A 16,270-nucleotide genomic window follows, 5' to 3' on the forward strand; every position below is an offset into this window, starting at 1 on the left:
ATAAATCTTAAAAACATTATGTTAAGTGAAAGAAGCCAGATGCAAAAGACCACATATTTTATGGTTTCATTTATGTGAAATGTCCAGAATAGTAAAATCCACAGAAACAGAAAGCAAAGTAGTGGTTGCCGGGGGGCTGGAGCAGGGCAGGGAATGGGGAATGACTGTTTAACCGGCACAGCGTTTCGCTTTGGGGTGGTAAAAAAATTTCAGGAACTAGGCTAGTGGTGATGATTGCAGCAATATTGTGAATGTTCTTAATGCCACTGAATTGTACACTTTAAAATCGTAAGTTTTATGTTATGTGTACTTTACCACAACTAAAAATAGATAAATCTCCCCCTTGAACTTTTGCCCTTAAAAAAACAAACAACTGGAGGGAGCAAAAAAGGCCTGTCTACCTGATTCCTAAAACACTGGAAGTCACAGACATGGAGACAGACATAGTCCTAAAACTAGACTCCCTTTTTATATAAAGGTACCGGAACACAATGTGCAGACAGGCCAGCGATTACAGACCAAAAAACAGATTCAGAGTGGCTGAGTGACTTGCAGCCCTCACTCTAAACTGTCCAAGGCCAAATGCCATATAGCTACCTCCTATCTTACGTAGTCTGTTTCTGCTATAGTATAGATTTGTGTAATCCAAACTTGTTCATATGTGAGTGGTAGATAAGAGAAAGATGTTGGTATAAAACAGAAATTGCATTGGTTCATACATAATTTTCCTTAGCAAATTCATATTTTGTACCATCAAGTGACAGCAACTGAATGCCAAGTACACTAGCACGACTGAAATCAGCGAACCATGAAGGAACACAGTACTCTATCCTATTCCTGTTCACCTCACATTCTCCCTCTTGGCTCAGTTTGGCCGTATGCTCGGTCTTCTAAATGCTTATCACATGATTCTTTCTGATCTTGTGCATTTTTCTCTTGTCTCTATCACTCAGCGGCCTCAACCTTTCCTTAAACCCCCTTCCTTCAAGCTAAAGTCACCATTTTAAAGGATGAAGTCTCTACTGACTGTAACATTCTTTATTAGAAATCTAAGGTGACTTTTTAAACCACACTAGTATTTTACTAGTACAGTTGTTTTATTAGTACTCTAGTTACAAAGTTGCATAAGTTTAGAGTTGTTTGCTCCAATCCTGTTTTTTCCTTAAGCTTGTTATTTTTCAGTGTACAGTTTTGCAGAATGGGAGGATTTTCAGAAAAGCACATATCGCATTATAGCAGAAATGCCTGTATTCACTAGCTAGCTCACTACCCAACTCCTGTTGACAGAGAAATGGCTTAGGGCTTCCAGCATCTCCTTATGGTAGCACACAGACTATAGTGCATCTGTGGAAAGGTTATTTCCTTACCCTGCCTGAAATGTGATAGACTGGGGTGAGGAGTGCCTCTCTTGGCAAAACCACACTGTCACTCTCTCTATTAAAACCATATCATAGAACTAAACCTCTTCATACCTAGCTGAAAAGGAAACACTGGATTAGGTCTCTGGTAAGAGATCAAATCAGATATTTTGGCAAATTTATAACAGCTCTTTAATGACGTGGGAATGTTGGAATACCTCCAAGGGAACCCAAGTTTATTCATTCTGAATAGCAAATTCTTAATGGAATGGCCATTTCAGAAAACTGTTAGTGGGGCTTCCCTGGTGGCACAGTGGATAAGAATCTGCCTGCTGATGCAGGGGACACAGGTTCAATCCCTGGTCCGGGAAGATCACACGTGCCGCGGAGCAACTAAGCCCGTGCGCCACAACTACTGAGCCTGTGCTCTAAAGCCCACGTGCCACAACTACTGAGCCCGTGAGCCACAACTACTGAAGCCCACGGCCTACAGCCCATGCTCTGCAACAAGAGAAGCCACCACAATGAAAAGCCCGCGTACTGCAATGAAGAGTAGCCCCCCGCTCACCGCAGCTAGAGAAAGCCCACATGCAGCAACGAAGACCCAACGCAGGCAAAAATAAATAAAATAAGAATAAAAATAAATTTAAAAAAAGAAAGAAAACTGTTAGATAATATCGTGATTTAGGCTCCTGGTCACTATAAAAGTCGTCTTTTGGTGATAAAAATTATACATAAAGAACAGAAGGAAGCAAGTCATATTCTTTCTCTCCCCCTTGCCCCTCTACCATTCAACTCCCCCAAAAGAGAAGATATGGAATTCCATTCCTACAAATCTTTCATCAGGGACAACAGAGAGTCCTGCTTAGAGACTGGGATGAAGTTAATGACCTTTCTCACTCCTGTGCAGTCTTGACTTTTTCATTCTGAATGTTCTACCTTCCGCATAGCACCAGCCTCTGGACCCAGTAGAGCCCTGTGGTATGTGACCAAGACTTGATCTCTGCCATGGAGGCCTGGGGCAGTGCTGGAGAAAAAGTTTTCACTTGCTCTTCATGGGAATCGGTATCGATTTCTCTCTGGTAATTCTGGAAAAGCAGTCTGCATACTCTGATTTCCACGGGTCAGCAGGAGCTACAGGAGACAATCTCAAGTGCAGGTGAGAACCTTGGAAATTTCAGGGGGTAAGAAGTTTAGAAAGCTAGAGCCCTGGGACACACAGAAACAGATAGGGGGTGAAGTCTCCTCTGTTCCCTCCAATGGAAGATGGGCTCTAAGCATGGCAGGTAGACCCTTCCCACAAAGTCCATCACTACCCAGTAAACACTCCCTGAAGTTGCTACTGCTGTAGGATAGTACGTAAAACCTTGCATATATGCCTTCCTTGTTTGTTTTCCCTTTTTGATATAGAACTTGTTCATCAGCTTGGCTTTAAACATTCTATTTTTCAGTGAAGACGGTTTCATCACAGTGCCTTCCATTGGCTTAAGACAGAACAGTAGAGCCCCTTCCTTTGACCAAACATTCCTGTGGCCCTGAAGGCATGAGTTTCCTCATGTCTAATAATCATTGGGGTGGAAGGAATACAGAGGACTCATCACATCCATTGCCCTGTCTCAAAGCAAAACTGTGCCAACTCTCTCAAATGGGTGGGTAGCTTTTTATTTCCAGAAATATGCAGTAAAGAGACTAAAATCCTCCTTAGTCATTTATTCTAGGATTTAACAACCACTGTGTCCCAAAGTTCTTTCTTTTATCAAACTCCATTCTTCTCTGCTATGGTTTAAACCTGTTTATTCTTGTTTTATCTTCAACAGAAAAAAAAATAGCTGGTTTGCATTCCAGTTCCATATAGCACAGAGAGCACATGAGAAAACGCCCTGCTATTTTCTGAACAAAGAAGAGTGAGAGACGAAATATAAAAGTAAACATAAATAAATAAACAAAACTGCAAAATCATCCTCAGAAACAAAAGTAAACTCTCTATGAAATAAAACACAGGCAAAAGTACAGCAATAAATGGGGGCCAAAGTGATATGGTCCACTGGCAGCTGGGACCAGATATAGACAGTTATATCCAGACAGCTGAGTAAGAACTATGGCCTATAAATGGCTTCCTATGTAAAGCTGGGGACTAGAGTCACACTCCTCACATGTAAACAGGGGCTGACATAGCTCTGCCCACCCAAGGTGGTTCCCTCACATGGACAGATTGCCCAAGATGGGCAGCTGCAGCTGAGGTCCCAATCCAAGGTCATTATCAGGGACTACCCTTGCATAAGAAAACAGAGGTAGAAATAGACCATCTAGATATGAGGAAGCCCAAGGTGGGACACCAACTTATGACCTGGTTTAGTGCTACGTGAACTACAAGGTCTGAAACAATGCTACCACAAGAAAGGAAGGACTTAGGCAAGACAAAAACCCCACGGGTGATGAGTTTTTAAACAAAAATTTCAGAAAACAAGCGGAAATCTGGAACTAAGAAAAGCTATGAAGAAACCCAATGAAAGTGAGAATTCACAGCTGAAAAAAAATGGATATTTGAACAATCAGAAATGGACTTTAAATAAATATTTAAATACCTTAAAGAAACAAATAAGAGAATAAGACCCCAAGAAACAATAACAGGGGTTTATAAAATGGCAATTTGTAGATTTTTATATATCAATAATTCAAAATACAGTTATTGGGGAAAATACAGTTATTAAAAATAAAACAACAAATAAAACCCAACAGATAGTCTATATAGTAAGCATGAAAAAGCTGGAGAAAGAATTCATGAATTGGAGGACAGAGTTGAAGTAATACATCATTATAGGGAGTATTCCAATATATCATTATGGGGAAAAATAAAGGAGACATTAAGAGACTCAGAGTGTAAATTAAATGAGCTGCAATGACATATACCAAAGACAAGATTAAGAATGAACAAAAAGAGAGAAGGAGAGGTAATTTTCACAAAAATAATGACTTAAAATGGAAGAGAAATTTGAGTCCTTTGGCGGAAAAAAAATCATGTGCTGAGCAGGCTAAATAAAAACAAATCATACATCAAAACACCTCATTGTGTGCATCAAAGAAAACAGAATATCTTAAAAGCTAGAAGAAGAAGAAGACGGATTACCTATGAAAGAACTATAATCAAAGAGCAGACTTCTCATCCACAAACAAAGGAAGTCAAGAAACCATTTATTAATATCTTCAAAGTGCTGAGGGAAAATAAACGTGCACCTATAATTTTATACCCAGCCAAATTATCATTCAAAAATGAGGGCAAGGGACTTCCCTGGCAGTCCAGTGGTTAAGACTCTGCACTCCCAACAGGGGGCCCAGGTTCAATCCCTGATCGGGGAACTAGATCCCACATGCATGGCACAACTAAGAGTTCACATGCCACAACTAAGAAGTCTGCATGCCACAACTAAAAAAAAAGATCCTGCCTGCTGCAACTAAAGATCCCGTGTGCCGCAACTAAGACCCAGCACAGCCTAAATAAATAAATAAATATTTTTAAAACATGAGGGCAAAATAAAAACATTTTTGCATATAAGGATTAGGGAACTTCAGTATCACTACCCACAGAAAGAACTGTTAAAGGTTACAGTTAACACGAAAAATGAACTCACAAGGAAGTGACCTGCAAGAACAAGAAGGCAAAGGAAATGAACAGCTGGTTTCTATACTCCATAAAATGGGCTTTTAAAGTCTTAAAGATAATGGTGTTTATTTCTTTCCATTTTATCTTTTCTGGGACTTATGACCTCAATTCTTTTAATACTTTCTTTTTCTCTCAAAAGAACTGCTAGCTTATACTTTCCGTTTTTCTCAGTAATTGCTTCCTGTTATGCAGCTGGGGTAGATGACAGCCATCTTCCACTCTGTGCGCTTCCACCCTATGCTCTGTGTCTGGGCCCTGCCCCAACCTCCTTCCTAGGAAAGAACAATTTCTGCACAGCCATTTAGATCAATTCCTATGACATTAGACCACTTTTAGAGACTTCTGGGATAAGCAGCTTTTATAAGGCTATTTGACAGGCAACCTGCCAGATGAAAAAAAAAGAAAGAATCCTCCCATACTACACCCTTGTAATCCAGTTTAAATAGAAGAAGCAAATAAACACAGACAAGAATGGTACACTTCATTTAGGGATTTATTTTATTTCAAAGAACAACGTTTAGGTTGATGATATGCCAAGTCAGTCTCTCATATCTTGAAGCATATACTATGGTCACCAATACTCAGAATGATAAACCTGTGACATGGCATGATCTTTTGCCATCTGGGAAAGAATCCCAAAGAATCAGAGTGTATTTACCAATGTAAGAAAGTATAAGTTATAAAGGTGGTGACGAAAAGGGCTTGGGGGTTTCTTCTCTATTCTACAAAATCTCCATTCCTGTAACATTTCAGTTAACCGAGTTGTCACTGAACCTCATTCCTAGCCTCATTCCTACCATTTTTGCCCTGACGCTTTTGGTTTCTCTAGTGGTTCTTCATGTTTTTAGGGTCATGAATACCCCTTTAGGAATACCAATAAAGCTATGGATCTCCTCTAAAGGAATTTACACACATACATTGTTACACCAAAAACTGCAAACAATTTTAAAAGGTTTGCTAACCCCCCCAAAGTCCACCCATGGACCCCAACTCTGTCCTCAAGGGAAACAGAATCAACTCACAGGACTACAAAGCTTCTACTACCTAGATGGCAAGATGATCACTTACCTAGGACTGCTGTCAGGCCCATGGGCATTCTCTGAATCATTCTGTGCTTGCATGCCTCTGGTGTGGGAGCCAAGCCCCAGACGTGAACAAAGTGTCACTGAGACAGCCCCTGCCTCAAACACCCTAGACACAAACCATGAAGGTAGACGTTCTAATAGCCTTGGGGAAAAGTCTCTGCCTGCCTTCCCCTTAGCCTTGCTCTGAACAATGTATACATACTAACTGTACAGTCTGGAGCAGGCAGGCAGCTTTATACTGTCATAAACCCCACTGGTTCAGCTCCTTTGATTTTTTGAATAGCCCCTCATCATTTAGAAGCTATGGTCAAATGCAATTCCAGCACTAATTGTGTAGGACACGTGCCTCCATGCTACAACTCCCCTGGTGTCTGCTGCCCATGGCAGGAAGAGGCTGGTTATGGAAGAAAAATCTCTGGGCCACAATTCCCTTCCCCCAGTTGACATCCACCTTCAAATGATTAAAAGCCTACTGAAAATCTGTTACTGGGTACCCAATAACTTATTAGAGCCTTGAAGAGCCCACTTGGGCTATAAACAGTATTTGGAGGCCAGTGCACGCGCTGCCTGAAAGTGTCCTATTGTTATTCCTGTCTGGAAGTTTCCCCTTCTGAAGAATTAGCGGAAAGGGGTGGGTTGGTGGAAGAGGGAGAGCCAGGAAAGAAAGAGGCGAACTGGTTTACCTGGGCAGCGCGGGCAGCAAAGATGAGGAATATGCACGGGAGAGAGGCAATGAAGGCTTGGACATCTGACTCGGCTGCAAAGCACGTTGCCGTTCTGAAAGAGAGAGGCAACAACAACAACAAAATAAATGTTTTTCAAGGTCACTGGGATCATGCCAGTTTGGGAAACAGTCATGCAGGGACTCACCCAGACGGTGAAGAACACAGTCCCGAGAAACTGAATGAAATCAGCATTTTCTTTCCTTTTCTCATCACTAGCGCCTCCGCTGGGTTGGTTGATAGCTTACTGGCATATTTTTCTAAGGATCACTACTGCCCCAGTTTTCAAAGCCTCCCACAATTACTGGGAGGCTTCTTCTGACTTGGCTCTGTGACGTTTCTACCACTCCCCAGTTCTTCACGTCTTTTCCAAGAGCCTAGTGTGATTTCATAATCACCTGTCCAATGTCATGGAAGGAAGGGATTAATGAGCAATAGGTCCCTTGAGCAAGGAGACAGCCCTAGCACATGGACCCTGGATTCCACATAACTCTTCCTTGGTCCTGAAGACTGAGTGCTCCCTCTTCTCACTTCCTTTTCAAGTCAGAATTTTACTGAGAACAAGCTAGAGTTTGGAATTGAACTGATTAGCTAGTATGACTGGGGGAGGGGGCGACTAGGTCCCTGCCTGATTTACAGTGACAAGATCCCTAGCTCTGACAGCTTTCAGCCATTGCTAGAACAAAGGAAGACTTTGGAAATCAATTTTGCATTAACATTTTCCATCTATAATTCATCTGAAGTATGGGCTACTTGTATCCATCAGGGTTTTGTGGGGGAAGAGGGTAATGAAGAGGATGTAGAGAGAAGATGCTTAGCACTTGAGCTATTGGCATTGGGATCACAGTAACATTTTCACTGCCCTGCAGATAGCAAAGCCTCATCCCCCAAGGGTTAGCTGTCCATTTCTAATGCGTTGGGTCAAGAATCTGACACCATCATGCCATACCAGGCAGTTAATCGGTCTCCAGATGCTCTATTTAATAACTGCCCGAGCTAGTTAAAGATGCAGGCTTCTTTTACCCCAATTTGAATCACCTTACCACAAATCTTTTTCTTTTCTCATGTATTTTCTAGAATAAATTTTTGGAGCATTGCGTTTGGAAACACCACAGAGCCTCCTTACGTGTCACACTCCTCAGAGCCAGGTGGTGTCATCTTGAAGCGAGATCACCAAAGCATATCCGAAATCACTGCACCTGGCTGAGGTCTCAACTGATTCCTCCTTAATGCCTTATACTGATTTCTGTTCTAGAGTTAATAGGTTAATAAAAATAATAACCACAATGAGAGTGATGTTATGCAGTTAGCATTTCTCGAATATTGACTGTGACCAAGCACTGTTATAGGGGACTGAGATGGATTAGTGAATTTAATCCTTACCATAACCCTATGAAATAGGGAATACCATTACACCCTTTTAAAGGAGAAGAAGTTGAAGGAATCCCAGAGAGGTTAGATAACTTGCTGAACATAACACAGCTCAGAAGTGGCAGAGCCAGGCTTGGAAACTTGGTCTGTCTTGATTCTAGAGCCCTGTGGCCTGTTAAGACCACCTAATGTTGCCTGAAGGTTAGGTTTCCACATGCTCAAAATTCTGAAAGCCCAAGTTTCTATTCAAATGGCAAAAGAATCAGGCTTGCAAGTGAGTGTTCCTGTTCTACCTGGGCGCTGGCGAGGAGTTGCAGTTCATCCATGAGGTCTCAAGGGAGAGGCTAGTCTTGAAAATTCTTTCTATATGTTCAGAATTCTCAATCCTCAAGGCCTAGTACAAGGCCTCCTTTCCCAACTGGCTTAATGTATTGGTTCTCTACCAGGGGCCACTTTGCTCCCCAAGTAACTTTGGCTATGTCTGGAGACATTTCTGGTTGTCACAGCTGGCGTTGGTGCTACTGGCTTCTAGTGGATAGAGGCCAGGGGTGCCGCTAAATATCCTACAATGCACAGGACAGCTCCCTACAACAAGAAATTATCTGTCCCCAAGAGTCAACAGGGCTGAGGTTGAGAAACCCTGGCCTAGTATATGATGGTAGAGGCTTGTTTGGAAAGGTGCACCATAGCTGTGGTCCTGGGTCAGGGCCATGGCAAGACGGGACTACCTGCTTTGGCTATTGCAAAGATGGCATTTAAGCTGTCCAAATGCCTCTTTGAGTGACTGGACTGGAGCCAAGGCCAAGCCAAGAGAACTCTAATCCTCACAAGGTACAGGCCAGGGTTTCACAACCTCAATCCTAATTACAGTCGTTGGCTGAAATAACGTAAAATACACTCTCCGTATGAACCAGTGTATAATCCGTCCTAATCTCTTCTCTAAAGGCCAGGCTTGAAAGTGGTATTCAAAAATGATACTGTCTCACAATCCAGGCATTATATTGAGCTTTCTCCTCCACTGCACTTTTTCCATGTCCTATATCATTTGGCTAAGAGACCATTAAGTATCCATCTATAGCAAATACTCATCGAGAGCCCGTGAAAATCAAGCCAAAGACAGGAGATGTGTATTTTTCCTTACAATCTGCTTCCTAACTTCTTTTACGTTTTTATCACTCATGCTCCCTGGCCATCTAGGCACTTGAAGGCATCTCTGCATGTCGAGGAGCAAAGTAGGAAGTCAAATGCCATCGGAGATTGTACCTCAGAGCAGATGCAGTTCACGCAGTAAACCAACCCATAAGGTTCCAGGTAAGGATGCCATCTCTCACCCACTCTGTACTTCTTGTCTTGAAACACACAATATGTCTCTGAATCTGTGAGGGAGGAGATAGAATATGCCGGTTAGAAAACACGGACCAATCGCAAAATCCAAAGGCAATCACAGGTTCCATCCATTTTAGTGTACGTCAAGAGAAGAGGCATAGGGAATATTTCTAGAACCCCTATGATGGCTCAGTATTTTACATGCTTTCCTTATTTGATTCTACAATGACCCAGTAAGGTAGGCACTATTAGTCTCATTTTATAGGTGAAGGAAATCAAGAGTCATATAACTAGTGAGTAACTGACATGAGACTCAAACTCAGGTTTGCCTGACAGTGAAGCCAAAATCTTGACTACTGCTATTATAATGGTAAGATAAGGGAGCATGCCGTGTGTCTTTTTGGAAAAGGCTGTGCTACCTTGCTTTAGAAATGGAAGCTAATGTCTGAAATGCTGATCTATCAGAACATTCTCAGAGCTGCCTGCTGGTGGTGTAGAGTGATGAATTAAACACATTGTGTTAGGTCCCTGTAAAAGGCTTTGCTCACACATGCTAACATCATTCCATCATTAAACAAATATTTGGGCATTTGATCTTTGTTAGGCACTATGCTAAGCGCTGGGGATAAAATGCTGAGCAGAAACACACACAGTCCTTGTTCTCATTCAATGTATAGACTTCTTGCTTAAACAATTCTCAATTAACTGAAAGTACTGTCTCCTTCCCCTTTGCTGGAATATAATTTTTGATAGCCACAGCTTATCTTGTACCATAGTTACTTGAGCACATACTGTGTTACTTGTCTTATTTTACATCTCTCATTTCTCCATTAAGGTAAAAGGTCCTCGAATGTAGAAAACATTTATTCTTCACTCTCCATCTATCACATGGCCCAGCACACTGTGGCCAATAACTGTAAGCAACTGACAAATGACTAGTAAATGAATTTCCAAATCATGTGGTTTGTCTTCCAATCCCATCCTCTTCTGTCTCCTGCTTCCCATCATACAAGGTCAAAATAAACTGAGACACCTCTTGTTGCAAACACATTAATTTCCCCACACACTCCCCAGCAGATACTGCCTTGATGATCAAAATGGAAAGAATAAAGAAAAGACAGATAAGCAAGAAACAGGAAGAAGATATCTCCCACAAATAAATGATGAATATAAATACAATGTTAGCATCTGGAATATTTTCCATTCATTCAAATCGATAAGTAAAGGACCAACCAATCCAATAGAAAAATGATCTAAGCACATGAAGAGCAATTTAGAGAAGAAATGAGAGCAGGCAATAAACAGGAAAATATGTTCAACCTCATTAGTAATCAGAGATTCAAATGAAAACTACACTGAGATAAATGTCACTTATTGCTTCAAAGACCCTCTGTGGTCCTTTCCAGCTTCCCACAAGATAAATTCATTTTTACTTTTCAAATCTTTATTTCCAAGTTCTTCAGGACGATGAACTGGGAGTCAGAAAATCTGGGTCTGAATCCTAACTAGCTCTAGTTGTGTGGCATCGAGCAAGTCATTTAACTCTGTCAGTCTCAATTTTCAGCATCTAAGAGACACGGATTACATGTTTCTCAAGCAAATGTTGAAGAATTAGATAAAGCTCTTTGTAAATTATAAAGTGCTACAAAACGTAGAGTGTTATTTTGTAATAATTGATTATTTTCTAATTAGAAAGGTAATGGCTGCTCAGTGTAGAAAATTGGAAAACACAGAAAAAGGAAAAATAAAAATGTAAAAGTATATAGAAAAAAAAGAAACATTCCATTCACACAATTCCAGCACAAGAAGAAACCACTTTTAATATGTTGGTAATTCATACATTGCCTGTGGATTGAAGGAAAAAATCAAAAGAGAAATTAGGAAGTATTTAATAATTTCATAATAATTATAATAATTTAAAGTATCTAGTAATTTAAAAGAAAATAAAAACACAGCATATCAAAATTAGTGGGATTCAACTAAAGAAGTACTTAGAGGGAAATTTATATCACTAAGTACCTATATTAGAAAAGGGGAACAATCTCAAATCAATGCCTTAAGAAACTAGAAAAATGCAGAACAAAATAAACCAAAAGTAAATAGAAGGAATGAATAATAAAAAACAGAAGTCAATGAAATTGAAAACAAAATCAATAGAAAAAAATGAATGAAACCAGAACCTGGTTCTCTAAGACAATCAATAAAATTGATAAACTTCTAGCAAGACTAACAAAGATAAAAAGAGAGAAGATGCAAATTACTAATACAGGGACAAAAGAGAGGTCTTTATTATAGATGCTACAGATATTAAAAGGATAAAAGGGAGATATTATGAATAATTTTATACCAGTTAACATCTTAGATGAAATGGATGAATTATTTGAAAGACACAATTACCAAAGCTCACTCAAGGAAAGATAGATAATCTGAATAGTCCTACATCTTCTAAAGAAAGACAAAATAGCAGCATATCCAAAACAATTTTGAAAAAGAAAGATGTTGGAAGACACACACTATGTTATTTCAAGGCAATATAAAACTAAAATGTTCAAGATAGTGTGGTGTTGGAAAAAGGTTAGACAAATATGCCAATGGAATAGGATGGAGAGTCAAAAAACAGACAAGGACCCACACTTATGGGTCTACTGATTTTCAACAGAGGCTTACCAAAAAACTGAGTAGAAAGTACACAAAGTTCCCATATATCCCCTCTTCACGTCACCCCCACTTTTTCCTGGCATTAAGGTCTTGCATTAGTGTGGTACATTTGTTACAATTAATGAACCGATACTGATATATTAATATTAAAAAAAGTACATAGTTTACATGAGAACTCACTCTTTGCATAGTTCTATGTGTTATGACAAATGTATAATGACATATACCCACCATTATAGTATCATACAGAATAGTTTCACTGCCCTAAATATCCCCTACTCTGCCTATTCATCTTTCCCCCACTCCACTCCCACAACGCCCGAAAACCACTGACTTTTTACTGTCTCTATAGTTTTGTCTTTTCCAAGATGTCATATAGTTGGAATCATAGGGCATGCAGTCTTTTTAGACTGGCTTCTTTCACTTAGCAGTATGCATTTAAGATTCCTCTAAGTCTTTTCATGGCTTGACAGCTCATTTATCTTTGAATAATATTCCATTGTATGGATGTACAGCTTGTTTCTCAATTCACCTGTTGAAGGACGTCTTGGTTGCTTCCAATTTTTGGAAATTGTGAATAAAGCTGCTAAAAACACTTGTGTGCAGGTTTCTGTGTGGCATAAGTTTTCAACTCATTTGCATAATACCTGGGAGTGTGGTTGCTGGATTTTAGAGTAAGGCTACATCTAGCTTTTTAAGAAACTACCAAACTGTCTTCCAAAGTGACTGTACCACCTTGCACTCCCTCGAGCAATGAATGAGAGTTCCTGCTGTCTCCACATTCTAATAGGTGTGCAGTGGTATCTCATTTGTTGTTTGAATTTGCAATTCCCTGATGACATTTGCAATTGAGCATCTTTTCATATACTTGTTTGCCAGGCATGTATCTTCTTTGGTGAGGCATCTGTTTAGCTCTTTTGCCCATTTATTAATTGCATTGTTCATTTTCTTATTGTTGAGTTTTAAGAGTTACTTGTATATTTTCAGTACAAGTCCTCTATCAGAGATGCATTTTGCAAATATTTTCCCTCAGTCTGTGGCTTGTCTTTTCACTCTCTTAACAGTGTCTTTGGCACAGCAGAATTTTTCACTTGTAATAAAGTCCAGTTTATCAACTTTTTCTTTCACGGAGCATACTTTTGTTGTATCTGAAAACTCATTAACAAACCCAAGGTCACCTAGATTTTCTCCTATGTTACTTTCTGGAAGTTTTATAGCTTTGCATTTTAGGTCTCTGATCCACTTTGTAAGTTATTTTTTATGGTCATTTTTTGCATGCAGATGTCTAGTTGTTCCAGTACCATTTGTTGAAAAGAGTATCCTTTTTCCAATGAATTGTCCTTGATCCTTTTGTTGAAGATCAGTTGACTATATTTGTGTGGGTCTATTTCTGGGCTATGCTCCACTGATCCATTTGTCTATTCTTTCAATGACATCACATTGTCTAAATTACTATAGCTTCATAGCAAGGCTTGAAGTTGGGTAGTTTCAGTTCTCTAACTTTGTTGATGTTCTTCAACATTGTGTTGGCAATTTTGGGTCTTTTGCCTTTCCATATAAACTTCAGAGTTACTTTGTTGATTTCCACAAAGTAAATTGCTAGGATTTTGAATGGTATTGTATTGAATCTATAGATCAAGTCATGAATTACTGGTATCTTAACAATACTGAGTATTTCTATCCATGAACATGGAATCTCTTTCCAGTCATTTGATTTCTTTCCTGAGAGTTTTGTAGTTTTCCTCATATAGATCTTATACACATTCTGCTAAATTTATATCTAAGTATTTCATTTTTGGGTGCTAATATAAATGGTATTGTTTTTAATTACAAATTCCAATTGTTCATTGATAGTATATAGGAAAACAATTGACTTTCATATATTAACCTCATATCCTTAAACCTTCCTATAATTGCTTGTTAATTTTAGGAGGGCGTTTTGGTTGATTCTTTGGGATTTTTAAAATAATCATGTCATCTGCTAGCAAAGGTAGTTTTATTTCCTCCTTCCAAATATGTATACACTTTATTTCCATTTCCCACCTTATTGCATTAGTTAGGACTTCCAGTACAACAATGAATAGGAATGGTGAGAGAGGACACCACTGCCTTGTTCTTGATCTTAGGGGCAAAACATACAGCTTCTCTCCATTAAGTGTGGTATTAGCTGTAGATTTTTTTATATATGGTCTTTATGAAGTTGAAGAAGTCCCCCTCTATTTCTCGTTTGCTGTATAGTGTTGGCTTTTGTCAAATGGCTTTTCTGCATCTATTGTTATCATCCTGTAGTTTTTCTTTTTTAGCCTATTGATGTGATGGATTATATTAATTGATTTTTCAATGATGAAACAGCCTTGCATACCTGGAATAAATCCCACTTGACTGGATTTGTCCTGCATTGTTTGATTCAATTTGCTAAAATTTTGTTGAGGATTTGGGCATGGGAGATATTACTCTGCAGTTTTCCTTTCTTATCATGTCTTTGTCTGCTTTTGGTATTAGGGTAATACTGGTCTCATAGAATGAGTCAGAGAATGTTCTCTCTGCTTCTATCTTCTGAAACCGATAGTAGAGTAGTACTGGTATTATTTCTTCCTTAAATGTTTGGTAAAATTCACCAGTACATCATGGCCTGGTGCTTTCTGTTTTGGAAGACGGTTAATTTCTTTAACAAATATAAGCCTATTCAGATTGTCTATTTCTTCTTGTGTGAGTTTTGGTTGGTTGTATCTTCCCAGGTACTGGTAAGTTTCTTCCTAAGTTATCACTATGATGGCATGGAGTTGTTCATAATATTTTTTATTATGCTTTTGGTAGTAGTGATGGCCTTTCTTTCATTTCTGATATTAGTAATTTGTGCCTTCTCTCTCTTTTTCTTAGTTAACCTGACTAGAGGTTTATCTATTTTATTGATCTTTTCAAAGAACCAGTTTTTGATTTCACTGATTTTTCTCTATTGTTTTCCTGGTTCACTTTCATTGATTTCTGCTTTAATTTTTAAAAATTTATTTTCTTCTGCTTACTTTGGGTTTGATTTGCTCTTCTTTTTCTAGTTTTCTAAGGTGGAAGCTTAGATTATTGATATTAGATCCTGTTTTTTTCCCTAATATATTAATTCTATGCTATAAATTTCCCTCTAGGCACTGCTTTCACTATATCCCATGAATTTTTATGAATTATATTTTTATTTTCATATAATACAAAATATTTTGAAACTTCACTTGAGACTTCTTTGACCTATGTGCTATTTGGAAGTATATTGTTTAATCTCTAAATATTTTGAGATTTTACAGGTATCTTCCTGTTATTGATTTTTTAGTTTAATTCCAGTGTGTTCTGAGAGCATACTTTGCATAACTTATATTCTTATGAATTTGTTAAGGTGTGTTTTATGACCCATGAATGTGGTCTATTTCAGTGAATGTCTCATGTGAGCTTGAGAAGAATGTGTATTCTACTGTTGTTGGATGAAATACTCTGTAGATGACAATTAGATCCAGTTGATTGATGGTGTGGTTCAGTTTAACTATACCATTACTGATTTTCTGCCTGCTGGATCCTGTTAATTACTAATAGAGGGGTGTAAAAGTCTCTAATTATAATAGTGGATTTGTCTGTATCTTCTTGCAGTTCTGTCAGTTTTTGCGTCACATATTTTAATGCTCTGTTAGGTATACACATAATTTTCCTTGCTCTGAAGTCTACTTTGTCTGGAAGTAATATAGTTACTCCCACTTTCTTTTGATTAGTACGTGTTAGCATGCTATATCTTTTTCCATCCCTTTACTTTTAATCTATATATATCTTTATATTTAAAGTGTGTTTCTTGTAGACAACATATTGTTGGGTCTTGTATTTTCATAATCCACTTTTTGATAGTCTGTTTTTTAATTGGTGTATATAGACCATTCACATTTAAAGTGATTAAAAAGTTGGATTAAAACTGACCATATTTGTGATTATTTTCTATTCATTTCCCTTGATTTTTTTTCTTTGTGTGTGTGCGTATTCCACTCTTTTTCTGCTTTCTCTGGCTTTATTTGAGCATTTTCTATTATTCTATTTTCTCTCCTCTCTTAGCATATCAAT

At 38.6% G+C, this 16,270-nt stretch overlaps 1 protein-coding gene across 4 annotated transcripts in view; it reads right to left on the bottom strand.

Moving 5' to 3' along the window:
• Nucleotides 1-16,270, bottom strand: part of CHRDL1 (chordin like 1) — a 115,120-nt gene that overhangs the window by 79,001 nt on the left and 19,849 nt on the right. For all 4 annotated transcript variants that reach the window (XM_079911090.1, XM_079911088.1, XM_079911089.1 and 1 more), the window contains exons 3-4: nt 9,461-9,573; nt 6,788-6,881 (exon numbers count right to left, since the gene is read on the bottom strand). In XM_079911090.1, coding sequence (XP_079767216.1) covers nt 6,788-6,881; nt 9,461-9,573 — 207 coding nt within the window. The remainder of the gene's footprint in view (nt 1-6,787; nt 6,882-9,460; nt 9,574-16,270) is intronic.

Source organism: Stenella coeruleoalba (genome assembly GCF_951394435.1).
Source record: "Stenella coeruleoalba genome assembly, chromosome: X".
Taxonomy (NCBI): Eukaryota; Metazoa; Chordata; class Mammalia; order Artiodactyla; family Delphinidae; genus Stenella; species Stenella coeruleoalba.